The sequence below is a fragment of the Diabrotica virgifera genome, chromosome 6 (assembly GCF_917563875.1).
Source record: "Diabrotica virgifera virgifera chromosome 6, PGI_DIABVI_V3a".
Classification (NCBI taxonomy): Eukaryota; Metazoa; Arthropoda; class Insecta; order Coleoptera; family Chrysomelidae; genus Diabrotica; species Diabrotica virgifera.
The window spans coordinates 1,145,846-1,162,840 of NC_065448.1; the positions used below are offsets into that span (position 1 = coordinate 1,145,846).

The following is a 16,995-nucleotide window of genomic DNA, read 5'->3' on the forward strand; positions in this document are numbered from 1 at the left end:
ACGTATTCATCCATTTTGATACATTTTGCATTGGAGTATTTAAATTATTTTTTTTTATAGAAAATTGAAACAATTTTACTAAAAAGCATAGAAAATCCTTTAAAATGAGAGTTTGTAAAGTTATCTTTGTTAATTTGTTGATGAATTATTGCAAAAATAACTTCAAAAGTAGATTTTTTGAACATTATTAATACTTTTATAGAAAATACCCAAAAAACTTGAGAACAGGGACAAATATTATAAATATTCAGTTATAAAAATTTCAAGAAGAAATATTTATGCATTTATATTCCTTGAGTCCTTTATTGTTCAACCTGATCATGGGTCTATTGAATAAAAAGAAGTATTTGCTTTTACCTACAAGTATTTAAGTATTTACTTAATACTAATTGAATAAAGTCATTTCTTTAATGCTTTATTCAATTACTATTAAGTAATTACTTAAATACGAGGAAGTAAAAGCAAATACTTCTTTTTATTCAATAGACCCCATGGATGAAAAACAACTTAAAATAATCTGCTATGCAGACGATGCAATACTAATCTCTCAAAGTGAAGATGATTTACAACATATGCTGCACCAATTTAACATAACCGCCAGAAAATTTAACATGTTAATTTCCACAAAAGAGCCACAGGTCGCCTGAATGACACAATATGGAGAAATAAAAAGATCGGAAAAGAAATGAAAGACAGAAATATTTACAAAACAATCATCAGACCAATAATAAATGACATACGCGTCAGAAACACGACCCGACACAGAGAGCACAAAAAGATTGCTCAAAACAGCGAAGATGAAAACCCTTCGAAAAATCGATGGTAAGACTGTATGGGGACAGAGCTAGTTGTACAGAGATGCAAGGTGGACAACATTAATAACCGAGTAAGAAACTGAACAATAGAATGGAATGACTACAAATAGAGTAGTAAGGACAGCGAGAGATGGTTCCCCAATAGGAAGACTATCAGTGGGAAGACCACGAAAACGATGGAACGACAACTTAATAGAGGCACATTGAAAAAACAGAGTCATGTTTATACAAAAAGAAGAAGTTATAAATAAAATCTTTTAACAAAAAATTTTACAAAAAAATATTTTTTTTTAAATCTGTGAATTTTTCTAGAATTCTACTGATTACTTTTACAGGTATAATTGAATAGGTCATTATGACTATATGAAAGAGATCTCAACTTTTTGACATGTCCATTTTCTGTCGAATTTTTATGTAATACATACACATGGACACGTCTATTTCATATGAAAACGGGCCAACTTTTAATGCTGTACATGCCCCGCGCACTCTAATAAAAAACATGTAATTGTATTTATTTTCCTTCCATTTTGTCAGAGGCGCTGATGTCGGCATTGTGATTGGTGGAACATGACTTTTGACAAATCCTGCGCTATCTGTGAATCTGTGTTGTGTTCGTGTTCGTTCGTTCGTTGTCGTTCAGTTATTTTATATGGTCGGTTTATGTGATGTGTTTGTGTCACCATAAAAAGCTGATATTCAGTCGTGTTTTTTGATATTTTTGTTATTTTGTAATCGAGTACCTTTTTAAAGGTAAGTTTTTCTGATTGTAAGGTAGAGATTTTCTGATTGTAGGTACTGTTTATCCAACAGTTTTAAAATACACATTTTATTTCGCGTTTTGTTGTTAGGTCTAATTGCTCCCATCAGGTGTTGTGTGCAGACGGTGGAAAAATTCAAGGAGTAAACATGTATTTAATCCAAATTAAATACTCATATTTCTACATAAAATGTCACATTATTGTATAAATAAATAATTAAGAAACAAAAGTTGTTTGTGTTGTACCTTTATTGTCCACTTGAATAAAATATTAAATATTGGAAGTACTGTATGGAGGCTATGATGTACCTAGCATGGAGGCTAGATTACGCCACTCTTCCTATCCAATCAACAACAAGAACGTTTAAAATTTCACACCTATCATGTCGAAGCTACAGACCACTTATGTGGAGGCCAGATTTGTAGTACCCTTCCATTTAACCAGGTGCTGAGGTGGCGCTGAAATACGTGACATATTTTTTAAAGAGTAAGATCGCATTCTACCATATCACACAACACTTTTTTCTATGATGCTGTACTTACAGTACTAATATTGAAAGTTGACAAGGTGTTATATAGAATAGATGTGTATGGTCTGCGTGTATAAAATAAAAATTTGACAGAAAGTGGAGATGACCCCTTTTCATAATGACTGATTCAATTAAATAATTTCTGAGTATGACAGGTATTGGTGTAGGAACTTACTTGATACAGTTTTCTCCAACTGTTCCTTAACTGCGTCTATATTCATGGTCAGCCTTTCCCTCTGTTCTGTCACTCTCTTTGCTTTCTTTGATCCAAATTGTTTATTTAGTTCGGATGCTGCATTCTCCTTTCTAGGGGATGTTTCCACCACATTTTTCTGTCGGAACTTTGCACGGACTGTCACGTTATCTACTTGATACAGTTTCACCTATAAGAAAGATACTGTCAATGTAAAGAGGAGCTAATAAATAAGAAAACTAAATGGTCAGAGTACCTAAGCAGAGACCGTAATTAATCTAGGCAAAAAGTTATTTTTTGAAAATTCGTGTAAAAATACCAGTTTTCCAAATCCCATTGTAGTTTTAGCCTACAGTCAATATTAACAAAGTTATTTAAATTGTTTATAAGCCAAAAATAAGTCTACTTTAGTAAAATGTTTTCGGTGTGATAAAAATGACTTTTTTAAATAATTGAAAATATAACTATTCTTCTTTCATGTGGTTTTCACAGAATTGCCATATCTTTATTATTTTCTGAACAATGACATTGTAAAAAAAAGCTATTTGGGATAAACAAATTGAATAAAATTTAAACTAATTGACAAATCATTTTAAATTTTTTTTGTGCATTATATGGACTGTTTGACTCAACTTTTCATTCAATATAAAAGTCTTAAGGTCATTTTCGCAAAAGTTATAGCAATTTTTTTATTTTCGAAAATTTTAGTCTTATTCTGCAATTTCCGAAGCAACAAATGATCGGATCAAAATTCAAAAACTGTCATTTTAAACCTTTGCTCATCTACTAAAAGAAGGATACTATAAATAAGATATTTAATTACGCTATTTTTACCTGTGGCGATTTAAACGAAAAAACTGCAATTTTTGACCCTTATTTGTTAATAACTTAAATTCTCGTCCGAACTGTGACGGGCATTTTTGTATTTATAATGTATTAGGTATATAGTACCCACAAAACCCATTTGCAACCTGGCTGCTCAAGTGTCCCGACAAAAACCTTATTTCTCTGGACTTCAACATTAATTTCACCAGTTGGAGGATTTTAATATGAATTACTTAGCCAAAAAGTCCTATTTTCACAATTTTGATGCAGATAGGACAACTTAACTAAGCAGTTAGCATATAGGACATTTATTCTAAGCAGTTAGTTGTAGAAAGGACAAAAAAATTTATGATTTTGTACGATTTGAGGTGGCAGAAAGGACTTTCTGACGAAGTACTAAGATGAGAAATGTCTAATAGTAGTGGAATATAACCTTATCACGAAAAAACGAAAATTTTAGATCGGAGGTTTTTACTAAGCAGGGCAGTACTGCAAATCCACAAATAGGGTAAATTTTCGATATTTTGCTTCACATTAGAGATATCGGAAAAGTTGTTGTTTTCATCCAATTTTGAAAAAATATGAAAACTTTGAATTATCCACGTCCGTCTGTCTGTCTTGCAGTACTGCAAATCCACAACAGGGTAAATTTTCGATATTTTGCTTCACATTAGAGATATCGGAAAAGTTGTTGTTTTCATCCAATTTTGAAAAAATGTGAAAACTTTGAATTATCCACGTTCGTCTGTCTGTCTGTCTGTGATCACAACTCCTCCGTCAATATCAGAGATATGTCAACAATAGATCTGGCTAGGGATATACCACTCAATGCATCGGGGTGTAACGCCAATATCAAGTAAAGTGGTCTAGCTATCTTTGTCTGTCGTGCGAGTGTGAGCGTATCTACCAAGAGGTGGGAGTAATGGAACGACAGTGACACAGAGGCGGCAGCCATCATATGCTAGAGAGAGAAAGCTAAGCGCTGGTAGCATTGGTAGAGAGAGATAGATAGACCACCTATTTTTCAGACCTGGCCCAATCTATTGGGCCTCAATCTATGGTCAATATACCAGCTAGAATGACAAGTGAGGTGTTAAATGAAAGCTTATAATCCAAGGATGGTACTAAAGATGAGATATTTGACCTAGGCTGTCTGCACGTCGGTCCGTCCGACCGCGAATATAATTCTTCCGTCATTATAACAGCTACAATGACATATGAGGTGTCAAATAAAAGCTTATAATCTAAGGATGGTAGTAAATGTGAGATATTTGACCTACGCTGTCTTTCTGTTGGTCCGTCCGACCGCGAATATAGCTCCTCCATCATTATACCAGGTAGAATGACAAATGAGGTGTCAAATGAAAGCTTATAAACCAAGAATGGTACCAAAGGTGTGATATTTGACCTAGGCTGTCTGTCCGTCGGTCCGTCCGACCGCGAATATAACTCCTACGTCATTATACCAGGTAAAATGACAAATGAGGTGTCAAATGAAAGCTTACAATCCAAGGATGGTACTAAATGTGAAAAATTTGACCTATTCTGTCTGTCCTTCTGTCTGTCCGACTGCGAATATAACTCCTCCGTCACTATATCAGGTAGAATAACAATTGAGGTGTCGAAGAAAGCTTATAATCCAAGGATGGGACTAAATGTGCGAAGTTTGACCCAGGACTTCCGGTTTTATAAATGCGACCAGAAGTACTGTTTTAAAGTCGCTGGAATAGTACACGTGATATATTATTCGACGCTGCTTCGCAAGATGAGAACAAATATATACTTACGGTTTCATGACTGTCTGTTCATCTGTCTTTCCGTCCGGGAATACAACTCCTCCATTATTAATACAGATAGATTGACAAATGAGGTGGCAAGTGAAAGCTTATAACCCAAGGATGGTACTAAGGATGAGAAATTTGACATCGGACTTCCGGTTTTAGAGTTGCAACTGTATGAACTGTTCTAAAGTCACCGAAATAGTATAAGCGATATATCATTCGACGTGCCTTAGCAATATGAGAACAAATTTTGGTTTTGGATTTTATATCATTTCCGCTTAAAAAGTTCTAACCAGAAGTGCCGTTATAGTCGCAGAAATAGTACATGTAACACATCAATCGAAGCGTATTGAAAAGTTGAGTTTGAATCTTTAGTTCCTGTTTTGAAGTCATTTCTGTTTAAACAATGATGACCCAAAGTTTAGTCAAAATGACTCAAAATTAGTAAAATCATATATCAATCGACGCAAAGTTACATGAGGCGTTCAAATATCAACTTCCAGTTCTACTTTCGATTACTTTGGGTGAAAACCTAGGACTTACGAAGTGCAATTACTTGTTGCAAATATTATTCTAACCCCACGTACCAAATTTTGTGACAAAATTCGCACTTCTAGGTTATTTATTATTCTTTATTATTGTAGTCAGAATTCTAAATGGGCTGTCCTGAGATGCAAGCATTTTGGGACTTGCATCTATACTGGCTATTCTATATAATTCTTGATACTTTTCGACATAATATTGAAATGAATGAAAAAAAAATAGATTTCTTTGCTGAAATGTTAATAAACAAATAAATGAACATGGTATGCACTTTCTATTGATTTTCCCCAGATGTTCCAGTTGAAAAATAGCACTCAGTAATTTTTTAGGTGTTTTTTCTGTTGTGTTTCCTGTGTAGGTGTGAAGCCTTTAGAAACGCTTAACAACCCACTCAGATACCATGCATAACATGATATCTTCCATTTGAACAACTAATTATGTCTTAGTTAGCCGAACGTTAAAAACGTATAGCTAAAGAATTTTTATTTACGGGTAGCGGGTAGGAACTCTTTAAATTCTTGAAGACAGTCCTATCAGGGAAAATGAATCAATCCCTGCCCACCGCAGATTCCGGGGGTTTCCTGACCCGGGAAACTAGCACCTGTTTAGGGTCCCTTGTCCAGGGTTACGGATGAAGTCCACAACGGCAGACACGGCGGAGAAGCAGAGCTTCGGTACGGGGCGGACGGCGGAAGTGGCAACCCTTGATGTTAGGGTTAATATAAAATCAAATTCCTGGAGACGGAAGCAGCGTTTTCAGTACCAAGTTGTGGCGTACAGGAATAGATCCTGGACCGGCTTATCATTGGATACTAGGAGGCATGACTGAAACAGTTTTAATGGCTCCTACACTGCGATGAGGAAGGCAACGGGAAACCACCTCATTAAAATCCCTAGTAAAATCATCATGACTACAAGTAATGAAAGATTAAAGATTACTGATCATGGAACACGGAAACCAAGATCCGGCAGGAGTGGCATGACAAATACTGCAGGGTCCCTCTGGTCGTCAGCCTGCGAAATCCCTGCATAAAAATTGCTACATGGAATGCGAGAAGTCTATATTCTCCAGGTAAAATCGATAATGTTGTATCCGAAATGAAACGACTGAAAATAGATATTCTCGGCATAAGCGATGTTAGGTGGCCAGGAGAAGGTAAATGTACAACAACAAATGGCACGATGTACTACGTAGGAAACAACAATCCAGCTCATCTTTATGGAGTCGGTATTGTTCTGGACAGTCGCATAAATGATTCGATGATAAATTTTGTTCCTTATTCAGATAGAGTAATGCTGATACAATTAAAAGCACAACCGAAGAACATTAATATTATTCAGGTATATGCCCCTACAGCAGATAAGGATGACAATGTAACTGAGGACTTTTATACACAATTACAAGCGGTCCTCAAAAGTATACAGAAAAAGGAACCCATAATAATAATGGGTGATTTCAACGCCAAGGTGGGTCAGGGTAGAGTGGAAGATTGTGTTGGAGACTATGGGTTAGGAGACCGTAATGAACGTGGTGACAGAATGGTTCAATTTTGTCAAAATGAAAAATTTGTAATTACAAACACAATGTTTAAACTCCCGAAGCGTAGACTTTACACATGGAAATCCCCTGCTGATGGTAACGGGAGGATGATTAGAAATCAAATAGATTACATTCTGGTTAACCACAGATTTAGAAATTCTATACTATCAACAAAGACCTACCCAGGTGCGGACATTTACTCTGACCACAATCCGGTTGTATCTGTGTTAAACATAAAATTGAAGAAACTAAAAAAGAAAAAAAAACAACTCGGATAGATTTCAATAGACTAAAAGATACAAGAACAAGAGAAGACATAAAAGAAAAAATTAATAAAAACTTGAAAGAAATTAATAGTGTGAACTCCGAAGAAGTTGAAAATAATTGGAAACAGATAAAGGCAGCACTAACAACAGCTGTAAAAGAGACGTTGACTCCTAAACGAACTGAGAGAACTAAAAGAAAGGCATGAATGACAGAAGAAATTCTTAATTTAATGGATGAGAGACGTGCCTATAAGAACAAAAACAAACAACAATATGATGCAATAAATCGAACCATAAAGAGAATGATCAAAGAGGAAAAAGAAAAGTGGCTGTCAGAACAATGCAAGGATATTGAGGAATGTGAGAGAAAGTACGATAGTTTCGGCATGCATAAGAAGATCAGAGAAATGACTGGTACAAAGAAGAAGACTCATAGTGGAATGGTGAATGATTCAGAAGGCAAGATTATAATAGATTTCAAACAAAAACTCACAAGATGGAAAGAATATGTAAAAGAACTTTTTGACGACGAAAGAGAATTAATAACAGTGAAACGAGAAGAAATGAAGGGTTTAATGATACTTAAACAAGAACTGGAATATGCTTTAAAAAACACCAAGGATGGTAAGACACCAGGGCCTGATGAAATACAGGTTGAAGTATTAAAACTTATTGATGGAGAAGTGATGAACATGATACTAGAGTTATTTAACAACATATATGATACTGGAATAATACCACAAGACTGGTTAAGGTCCACATTCATTTTAATACCTAAAAAATCAAATGTAAAAGAGTGCTCGGATTACAGAACGATTGCCTTGATGAGTCATATGCTTAAAGTTTTTCTAAAAATCATTTTTTTCCGCAAACTTGAAGAAGATATAAGTGAAACACAAATGGGCTTCAGGAACGGCCTTGGTACGAGGGAAGCGCTCTTTGGTGTGGGCGTACTATTTCAACGGTGTTTGGATATCAATCAGGATGTATACGCCTGCTTTATAGACTTTGAGAAGGCCTTCGATAGAGTCCGGCACGACCGACTGAGACAACTTCTAATCGAAAAGAACATTGATGGAAAAGATATTAGAATAATAACTAATTTGTATTGGAATCAAACAGCACAAGTCAAGGTAGATGATGAAATGACCGAGGAGATCAAAATATGTAGAGGAGTAAGACAGGGGTGTATTCTGTCTCCTCTTTTGTTTAATTTTTATAGCGAAGTCATATTTAAAGAAGCTCTGTCGGACGTTAGTTGTGGTGTAGTGATCAACGGAAATACAATCAACAATTTGAGATACGCTGACGACACAGTGATATTAGCAGACAATCTTACATATCTGCAACGACTGATGGAACGCACTAACCACTACTGCAACAGCTACGGACTTACATTAAACCTCAGAAAAACTAAATGGATGGTAATAACAAAAGATCCACACGCCAGGAATGATTTGGTTGTCAATAACACGGTTATAGAAAGGGTATCCTCCTATAAATACCTTGGAGCTTGCCTGGATCATACAGGCGATCAAACAAAAGAAATAAGAGCAAGAATAGAAATAGCTAGATCAGCATTTAACAAGATGAAAATATTTCTCTGTAGTCGTGACATAAATCTTGATCTGAGAGTGCGTATGCTGCGGTGTTATATCTTCTCCACTTTATTATACGGAGTTGAGTCATGGACCATCAAGATGGGCAGCATTAAAAACATTGAAGCTTTTGAGATGTGGTGTTACCGTAGAATGCTACGTGTATCTTGGGTGGACCACGTGACGAATGCCGAAATTTTACGCCGGATCGGAAAAGGATGTGAACTTACTGTGAAAAGAAGAAAGCTTGAATACTTTGGCCATGTTATGAGAGGTGACAAATACTCGCTGCTGAGACTGATCATTCAGGGTAAAATCAGGGGTAAGAGAAGTATCGGTAGGCGCAGAATATCTTGGTTAAGAAATCTGAGGGAATGGTTCGGCTGCAGTTCCATCGACCTATTTAGGGCAGCCGCCAGTAAAATAAGAATAGCTGTGATGATTTCCAACCTCCGATAGGAGACGGACTTAAAGAAGAAGAAAGAATTTTTGAAGTTATACTTCTTTAGGCACGAGGGTGAATTTTTACATTCAATGGCGCATGCACACACTGACAGTATGGCAATTAGTCGCTACATCTTTATGTAGCGCAAATAAGGTGTGCGTGAAAAGAATATATTATTAGTGTTTTTAGTAAATATATTTATTATAATTTTTGTGTCTTTGGATTTGTCTTACTCGGGAATAAGATATTTTATAATAGTAGTAAGTATATTTAAAGTACTTTTGTATACTTCACTTGGTCTATTAAATTTGTCAGTATGTATGAGAAATCTTGTAACCTGTCAAAGCAAAGGGAATATAGCTCAGTGGTAAAGCGTGTGACCGGAGATCAAGAGGTCCCCAGTTCAAATTCGTATGTTTTCTATTTTTGAAGATATTCTTCTTTAGCGGCGAATCGATTGAGGGTAAAATTTGATTGATACCCGCGCATGCGCACACCGACAGTATGGTATTAGTGGTTATACGGGCTCTGATTGGGTGTTGAAATTTTGAAATGATCTGTCAATGATTGTTCAATATGGAGATTATCAGTAAACAAAAATATTGTATAATATTAGTTTTTATTGATGTGTGGACAGAAATAAAATCAAATTTATAATTATAGTGACTTTTTAAATAGTTTTGAAAAGCCGCAGGTACGTAATTCTAAATGTTTCAGTTGGAAATACCTAATAGTTTCAATACCTATCTATTTGGAAAATGTAAACAAAATAATGTAGTTACCTATTAGTAGGCAATGCTTTAATTTACATAATCTGATTACGAACAAACTTTCTACAAATCTTCATCTCATATATTGTTTTCTTACTCTATATTTTGTTGTATTTTATTTCGACAAAAATCAAACTAATAATTTTATTAAATTCATATAAATTTATGGTGTAAACGTTTAGTTTGTGTATATTCCCACATGACGTACACGCGAATGTGGTCTAGTTTGAAATGCTGTCAGCTTTCGTACGGCGCGGTAGACGTGAAGTGGGTTCGACCCCCAAGCAAGTTATTATTTTTTTATTTTTTTTATAGATTTTATGATTGTAAGTATATTATTATATAATTTTTGAAGATATTCTTCTTTTTTGAAAGTGGTAGATAAGAAAGTTAGTTTGATTTTTAAATAAAATAAGTACAAATAACCTTTTAAGTATATTTACTTCGTTTAAATTACCTATTATATAATAGAAGAATATCTTCTTACGTGCGTACAAAGTACACACACATTCTTTTTTTTTATTTTTGGTATTGTTTTAATAAAAACTTTTGGAAAGTAGTAAGCAAAAATTAGTTTAATCTTTAAATAAAATACAAATAACCTGTTGAAAGTATATTGATTTCGTTGAAATCATATAATAGAAGTATAACTTCTTACGTGTGTACAAACACATTCTTTTTTTAATTAGTTGCTTACTGTTTCTCAAGTAGTATACTACTTCTTAAGTAGTCTACCACAATACACAAGATAAAGCAGTAAATTTTGTGCATACACTCTGAACGGGGCTGTAAGGAAAAGCAATATAGCAAGTAGCGAAAATAGAGCAAATATAAGATTCCTAAAACTAAACAATACCACTGGCCCTTTCTCATTCATGTTATCTATCTATGAAACACCTCATAAACTTACCTCTTCTTTCTGTGTATTGTGGACCAAGATGAAGTTATCATAGAGATCATCCTCATCAACAATTCCAGTATACAGTAACCTCTCTGAATTTACCGCCACTAAGAAATCATTCATTGGTGTCTCATATTGATTAGCTTCCAGCTTTAAAATACCTTCTGGTTTAACTTTTCCATTATCGAAATTAACTGAAATCAACAAACAAATTTTTAATATGAAAAAATAAACAATAATTGATGAGCATATTTCTAAAATGTCTTAAGTCAATAAAATGGTCAAATTCAGAAATCATAGATTTTTATTAAAGAAAAAAGTAATTATTATGATACAACTTTAGGAAGATGTCTGTTTTACAAATTACATTGTCAGTTTTTATACAGATATACAAAAATCTTAAACCTTTGGAAGCACTAAAATTAAAATCACATGCCCTTGATTTAAGATGCATTGGAAATAAAAACAGTAGGTAGATAGGATGTTTTGAAAATAAAACAATTTTCAAATGCCCTTTTAACTATTAGTAAATACGTTGTTTGTTGTTTTGGCATGTGAAACTTTATTTAAGATCTAAAAAGATCTATAGTGTTTCTAATAAAACGAAAACATTGAAAAATCAAAATTTTGGATTTGACACTTTAAAAATAAGCTCTTTAATTTGCTAGTTTATGTCAGGTAAATAAAATTCCAGAACTATGCTAAAACTTAACTCAAACCTCAAGTAAAATAATAAGAAGTACGACAATATTAACCAGCTCAAAACAAAATACAGAAGGACGAGAAAATACATCTATAGAGAAGGACAACAGCACGAAATCTATATATATAAAAGAAAGTCGAGTTATGTTAGTTACACCATTTATAACTCGAGAACGGCTCAACAGATTTTTATGAAATTTTACACATGTATTCTACCGGACTGGGAATAGGCATAACTCTGATTTCATGCCCGTACGTCATAAGGGGGCTTGCCCCCCTGATATATTTTTTAAATTTTTTGACAAACCGTTTTTTCTTAATTTTGTATGATGTAGAAGCAAAAGAACATACAATCCTAAATTTTCACTTTTTTATCTTCAACCGTTATTTTTTAATAGCCATTTAAATATTTTACATCTTTGTTGCCATACTCCTCCGAAACGAATTGACCGATTTTTATGAAATTTGGCAGGTAGACTCCCTGCTGAATTCCGAACAAAACGATGCTATTTTTTCTTCTCTAGCGCAGTCCGTTTCCGAAATAGCGAACTGTAAGCCGTAGCAAAATTCTAAGCACAAAAGAAGAACGAACGGGAAATTTCATAAAAGAAAAGTCCAACAGATTAACTTTTGGACTCAAATTGGATAAAATATGAATTTTTTAATTTTACGCAATTTTCAAAAAATCTTGCTTTCGTCTGGGCAAACCATCCAGTTTATTTATGTTTATTAGAAAACTTTGATATTCCTAGCTGTATATGTTTTGATATAGATGCGGAGCATAATGTATTAAGAGAACGTTTGGAGATTGCAGAAAATTTTAACAAATATTTTGTCAGGAGTATAACAAATATTGTCGAAGATATTGATTCAATAAATTCCTGGACCAATACCAATAATAATTTATATTTAAATCTGAGTGAATTTAAACCACTGTCAATGTTAGACTTACGTAAAATAGTTTATAGTATGGACAACAAGTTCTCCATACATGAAATATTAAATTCAAGGATGGTGAGGGAAATTTTTGAATCGATTGGTCACGTTATACTGAATTTTATAAACACTTCTCTAATGACAGGTAGAATTCCTACACTTTTGAAAGTGAGTACAATTGTTCCTATTTAGAAGATTTTGAATACAAATAAAGCTAGTGAATTTAGGCCTATTAACACATTACCCTCAATTGAAAAAATATTAGAGATAGCAGTTTATGACCAACTACTAGAACACATGGGAAAAAATTCAATTTTAATAAATAATCAGTCCGGTTTTCGACAGAAACATTCATGTGAGTCAGCTTTACAATTGACTCTCTGTAAACTTAAAAACGATATTGATAAAAACCGATACGTAGTAGGTGTTTTTCTTGATTTTAAAAGAGCCTTTGAAACCATTGATCGCCACATACTCCTAACAAAACTACAAAATTATGGGTTTGTAGGTAAAGTACACAAATGGATAAGTGATTATCTTAGTGATAGGAAGCAGATAGTACGTTTTGATGGGGCATTATCCTCTGAACATTATATCAATGTTGGGGTACCACAAGGCAGCGTATTGGGGCCTCTCTTATTTACATTGTATCTAAATGACATAGACCTATATGTAGAAAGTGAATTTATTAATCTTTTTGCGGATGATACTTTTGTAGCTTGTAGTGATACTAACCTTGAAGTAGCGATTCAAAAAATGAATAATACATTAGAAAAAATGGCTAAATACTTGGCATCAAATAAATTAAAATTAAATATTTCCAAAACTAAAGCAATGATCTTTACAACAAAACACAAATATAGCCAATTAAATACCGATAACATTCTGCTACAAGTAAAAAAATGAAAAGATTGATATTGTAACATGTGTTAAATATTTGGGGTTTCAAATTGATAGTTGTTTGAATTTTGATCATCATTTTGATTATATTGTCCGTAAAATAACGAAAAAACTATATTTTTTTAGCCGAATATCACAAAATATATCGACTCAAGCTAAAATTACAGTTTTTAATTCAATTATTCAGCCACATTATGAGTACTGCGCAACTATATTGTATATGTTTAATTTAAATAAACTCAATCAACTACAAAAACTACAAAATCGTGGCATGAGAATTATATTGAAAACAAATCGACTTACACCTGTATCATATATGCTACAGGTTTTAAGTTGGTTCACAATTGAAGAGAAACTGTATTATTATACAATGATTTTGGTTTATAAAATACTTAATAATGTAGCTCCAGATTACTTTAAGCAGTTTATAGTGTACAATAAAAATGTGCATGATTATTCTACAAGAAATATGGGGAATATTTACATAGCAAAAACAAATTATAGAATGACGATGAATTCATTAGTATTCAGGGGTTTTAATGAGTTTAACGCTCTACCAGGTGAATTAAAAAATACGATGTCACTAAAATCTTTTAAAGCCAAACTTAAGCTGTATATTAGAAACAAGTGATGTAATACTTTATTATGTTAATTTTATGGGTGGGTATTGTATGGTATTATATGTTGTAAAATTTATTTAAAGTTTGTTTCAATTTCATTTGATGTTGCTTAATTATATTCGATTTTGTAAATGATTTGTAATATCTATTCTCTACATTGATTGTATATTAGGGTAACCTATTTAAATGAATAAATATCTATCTATCTATCTAACTAACGAAAAATATCATGTACACTATTGCATGTATTAAATGATTGATAATATTTTTTGTTATTGTCATAATTAATTAATATTTAGAATTTTAACCTTTAACTACCCGCGCATCAAAATATAACATAACTACACACGTGGCGTACTTTATACGCTACAAGAAGATACACTTAAAAACAGCGGATTTGTTTATTTTTTTTTTTGAAAAATTACACTTATTTGTTGTTATAAACCTTACACGGCGTCAGCGAATACTTGGAGTTCCTTCTCAGTAAGCAAATTGGGATATATAACTGGAATCTGATTCCATGATAATAAAATTGCTAATAAAATTTTTTTTGAAATGATATTTTTTACCTGAGAAAAAGTATTGTTTATAAAGAAAAATATATTTGTGCCATAATGACTAAAAAACATTTGAAATATGTACTTATATTACTAATTGTATTACTATAATTGTGGCGTATGTTATCCACCACCGGAAACAACAAATAATAAACTGTAAATTACGATCTTCCTAGAATGCTGATTATAACGAAACTAAATCCAGTGTAAAACACATTCCAGTGATAGGTTAGATAAATAAACAAAGACAAAAATTAAATTTTTAAATACATTTGTAGTAGAATTCTTATATGTGGCATACAAAAATACGCCAGCACGTGTAGTTAAAGGTTAAGGTATGAATTAAAATAATAAAATTTATTTTACTTTAAAAACTAAACAGTTTTACCATTCTCTTATTCCAAAAATATTTAGCTAACTACTACATTGTCATATTTTGACGTTTATTTGTGTCAGTTGAAATGATTTGTCAATTTTGAGGTTAATGCCCCTTAATGCTAACAACCATATTGTCATTGAGAAAGCTCAGTTGCCTCAATTATCTCAATATAATACAATGTATGTATTTATGTATCTAAATTTATATATTGTATGTTCCCTATGTCCAGCTGAACGATTTATGTACTGTATACGTGGAATATCATATAGTTTGTCATATTATGTATCTTTCTTATGTATTGTACCCTCGGAGATCGCTGGGAAAATTTACACTCAAAATAACAAAGTCCAGTTTGGCAACACTGTGTGAATGTTGACAGTATCATATTCCTTTTAAGATAAACATAACTGTAATTTAGTCCAGACAAATTAATATATTTTTTGCCAACAAAAATGAGATTTTTCAACCAAATACTGTTTCAAAGATGATGTGCAAAATAATTTTTAATTGGTCTCTGCTAATGAGTTTGCTTTTTTATCATTAAAGTAGAAAAAAATTTAAATTTCACTCACTAAATTGTTATCCTCTTAATTATTTTAACTTTTAATAAGTGTCGACTAATTCTGAATGATTAATAAGTTGTTAAAACATTTTATCTGTAGCGGCTTCTAGAATGCCTTAAAACTATCGAATTTCATTCGACCATACCTATGAATTTTGCATTATTGTGAAAAAATATTTGGACATATATGATTTTCTTTTTTATTTGAGAAAATTGCATTTCTAGCAATTAATTTTCGAGCAGTTGATTTTGAGTAATTAATTTTTAGCAATTGCGTTCAAGCAACTGATCTAGAATCAAAATTATGACAGATTATCTAATTATGACACACTATCTAAGGTGTAACGAAGTTCACCGGGTCAGCTAGTTTATATATAAAAGAAAGTCGAGTTATGTTAGTTACACCATTTATAACTCGAGAACGACTGAACATATTTTTATGAAATTTTACATGTATATTCGAGGGGACTGGGAATAGGACAATATTGAGTTCCATACCCGTACGTCATAAGGGGGTTGCCCCCCTCATATATTTTTTAATTTTTGGAAAAACCGTTTTTTACTAATTTTATGAGATGTAGAATCAAAATATACATACAATCCTCAATTTTCAATTTTCTATCTCTTTTCTATCTTTAGGTCTTCCTCAGGTGTAAAGGAAGACCTAAAAGAAGACAGCTTCTTCTAGGTGGACGACTAGACGATGTAGAAGAAGACATGAGAGCAATGATTGTTAAAAACTGGTAAGTTCAGTGCAAGGACAGGATGAAAGAGAAAATAGTCAAAACAGCAGCAAAGGCACACAGCAAACTATAAATGACAGAGGAGTAATCCACCTCAACCAAGAATAGGATTTTGAACGCCATGGCGTTAGCTATAATCCCTAGGGATTGTAATGCTTCATGAATGGAATGGAAACACAACAATAGGCATTTGTAATACATTTTCAATTAAATACGAACTTTTACAAATCAGTACTTACTTAAAACAGGCCTGTCTCCTTTCTTTTTAGTTATAATTTTATTTATGACTGGCATTATAATTTTTATAAAACTAATATATAAAATAAACACACCACAACAATACTGGAATCTTAAACCTAACCTTAAATTCTTACTCCCTCCCATCACTCTAATCTTTTGACATGTCACAGAGTGCACATAATGTTTTAGTAGAATGTTATTTTATTAAGTCGCGGAACTTAAACATTTGTTATAAAAATTCTACTCTTCTTCTTTTTAAATCTGGCATTCTGTGTTAAAAACACAGAGTGCACAGAATGTTTTAGTAGAGTGTTTTATTATTAAGTCGCGGTGTCCTCAACGTTTGATAGTAACATTCTACTCTTCTTCTTCTTTGGACATGGCATTCT

At 32.8% G+C, this 16,995-nt stretch overlaps 1 protein-coding gene across 1 annotated transcript in view; it reads right to left on the reverse strand.

Annotated features, from left to right (window-relative positions):
* LOC114330651 (DNA-directed RNA polymerase I subunit RPA49) overlaps positions 1 to 16,765 on the reverse strand; it is a 33,334-nt gene extending 16,569 nt beyond the window's left edge. Inside the window, exons 1-3 of the mRNA XM_028280067.2 lie at positions 16,606 to 16,765; positions 10,977 to 11,161; positions 2,281 to 2,488 (exon numbers count right to left, since the gene is read on the reverse strand). Coding sequence (XP_028135868.2) covers positions 2,281 to 2,488; positions 10,977 to 11,161; positions 16,606 to 16,750 — 538 coding nt within the window. The 5' untranslated portion in view covers positions 16,751 to 16,765. The remainder of the gene's footprint in view (positions 1 to 2,280; positions 2,489 to 10,976; positions 11,162 to 16,605) is intronic.
* Positions 16,766 to 16,995: the final 230 nt, after the last annotated feature.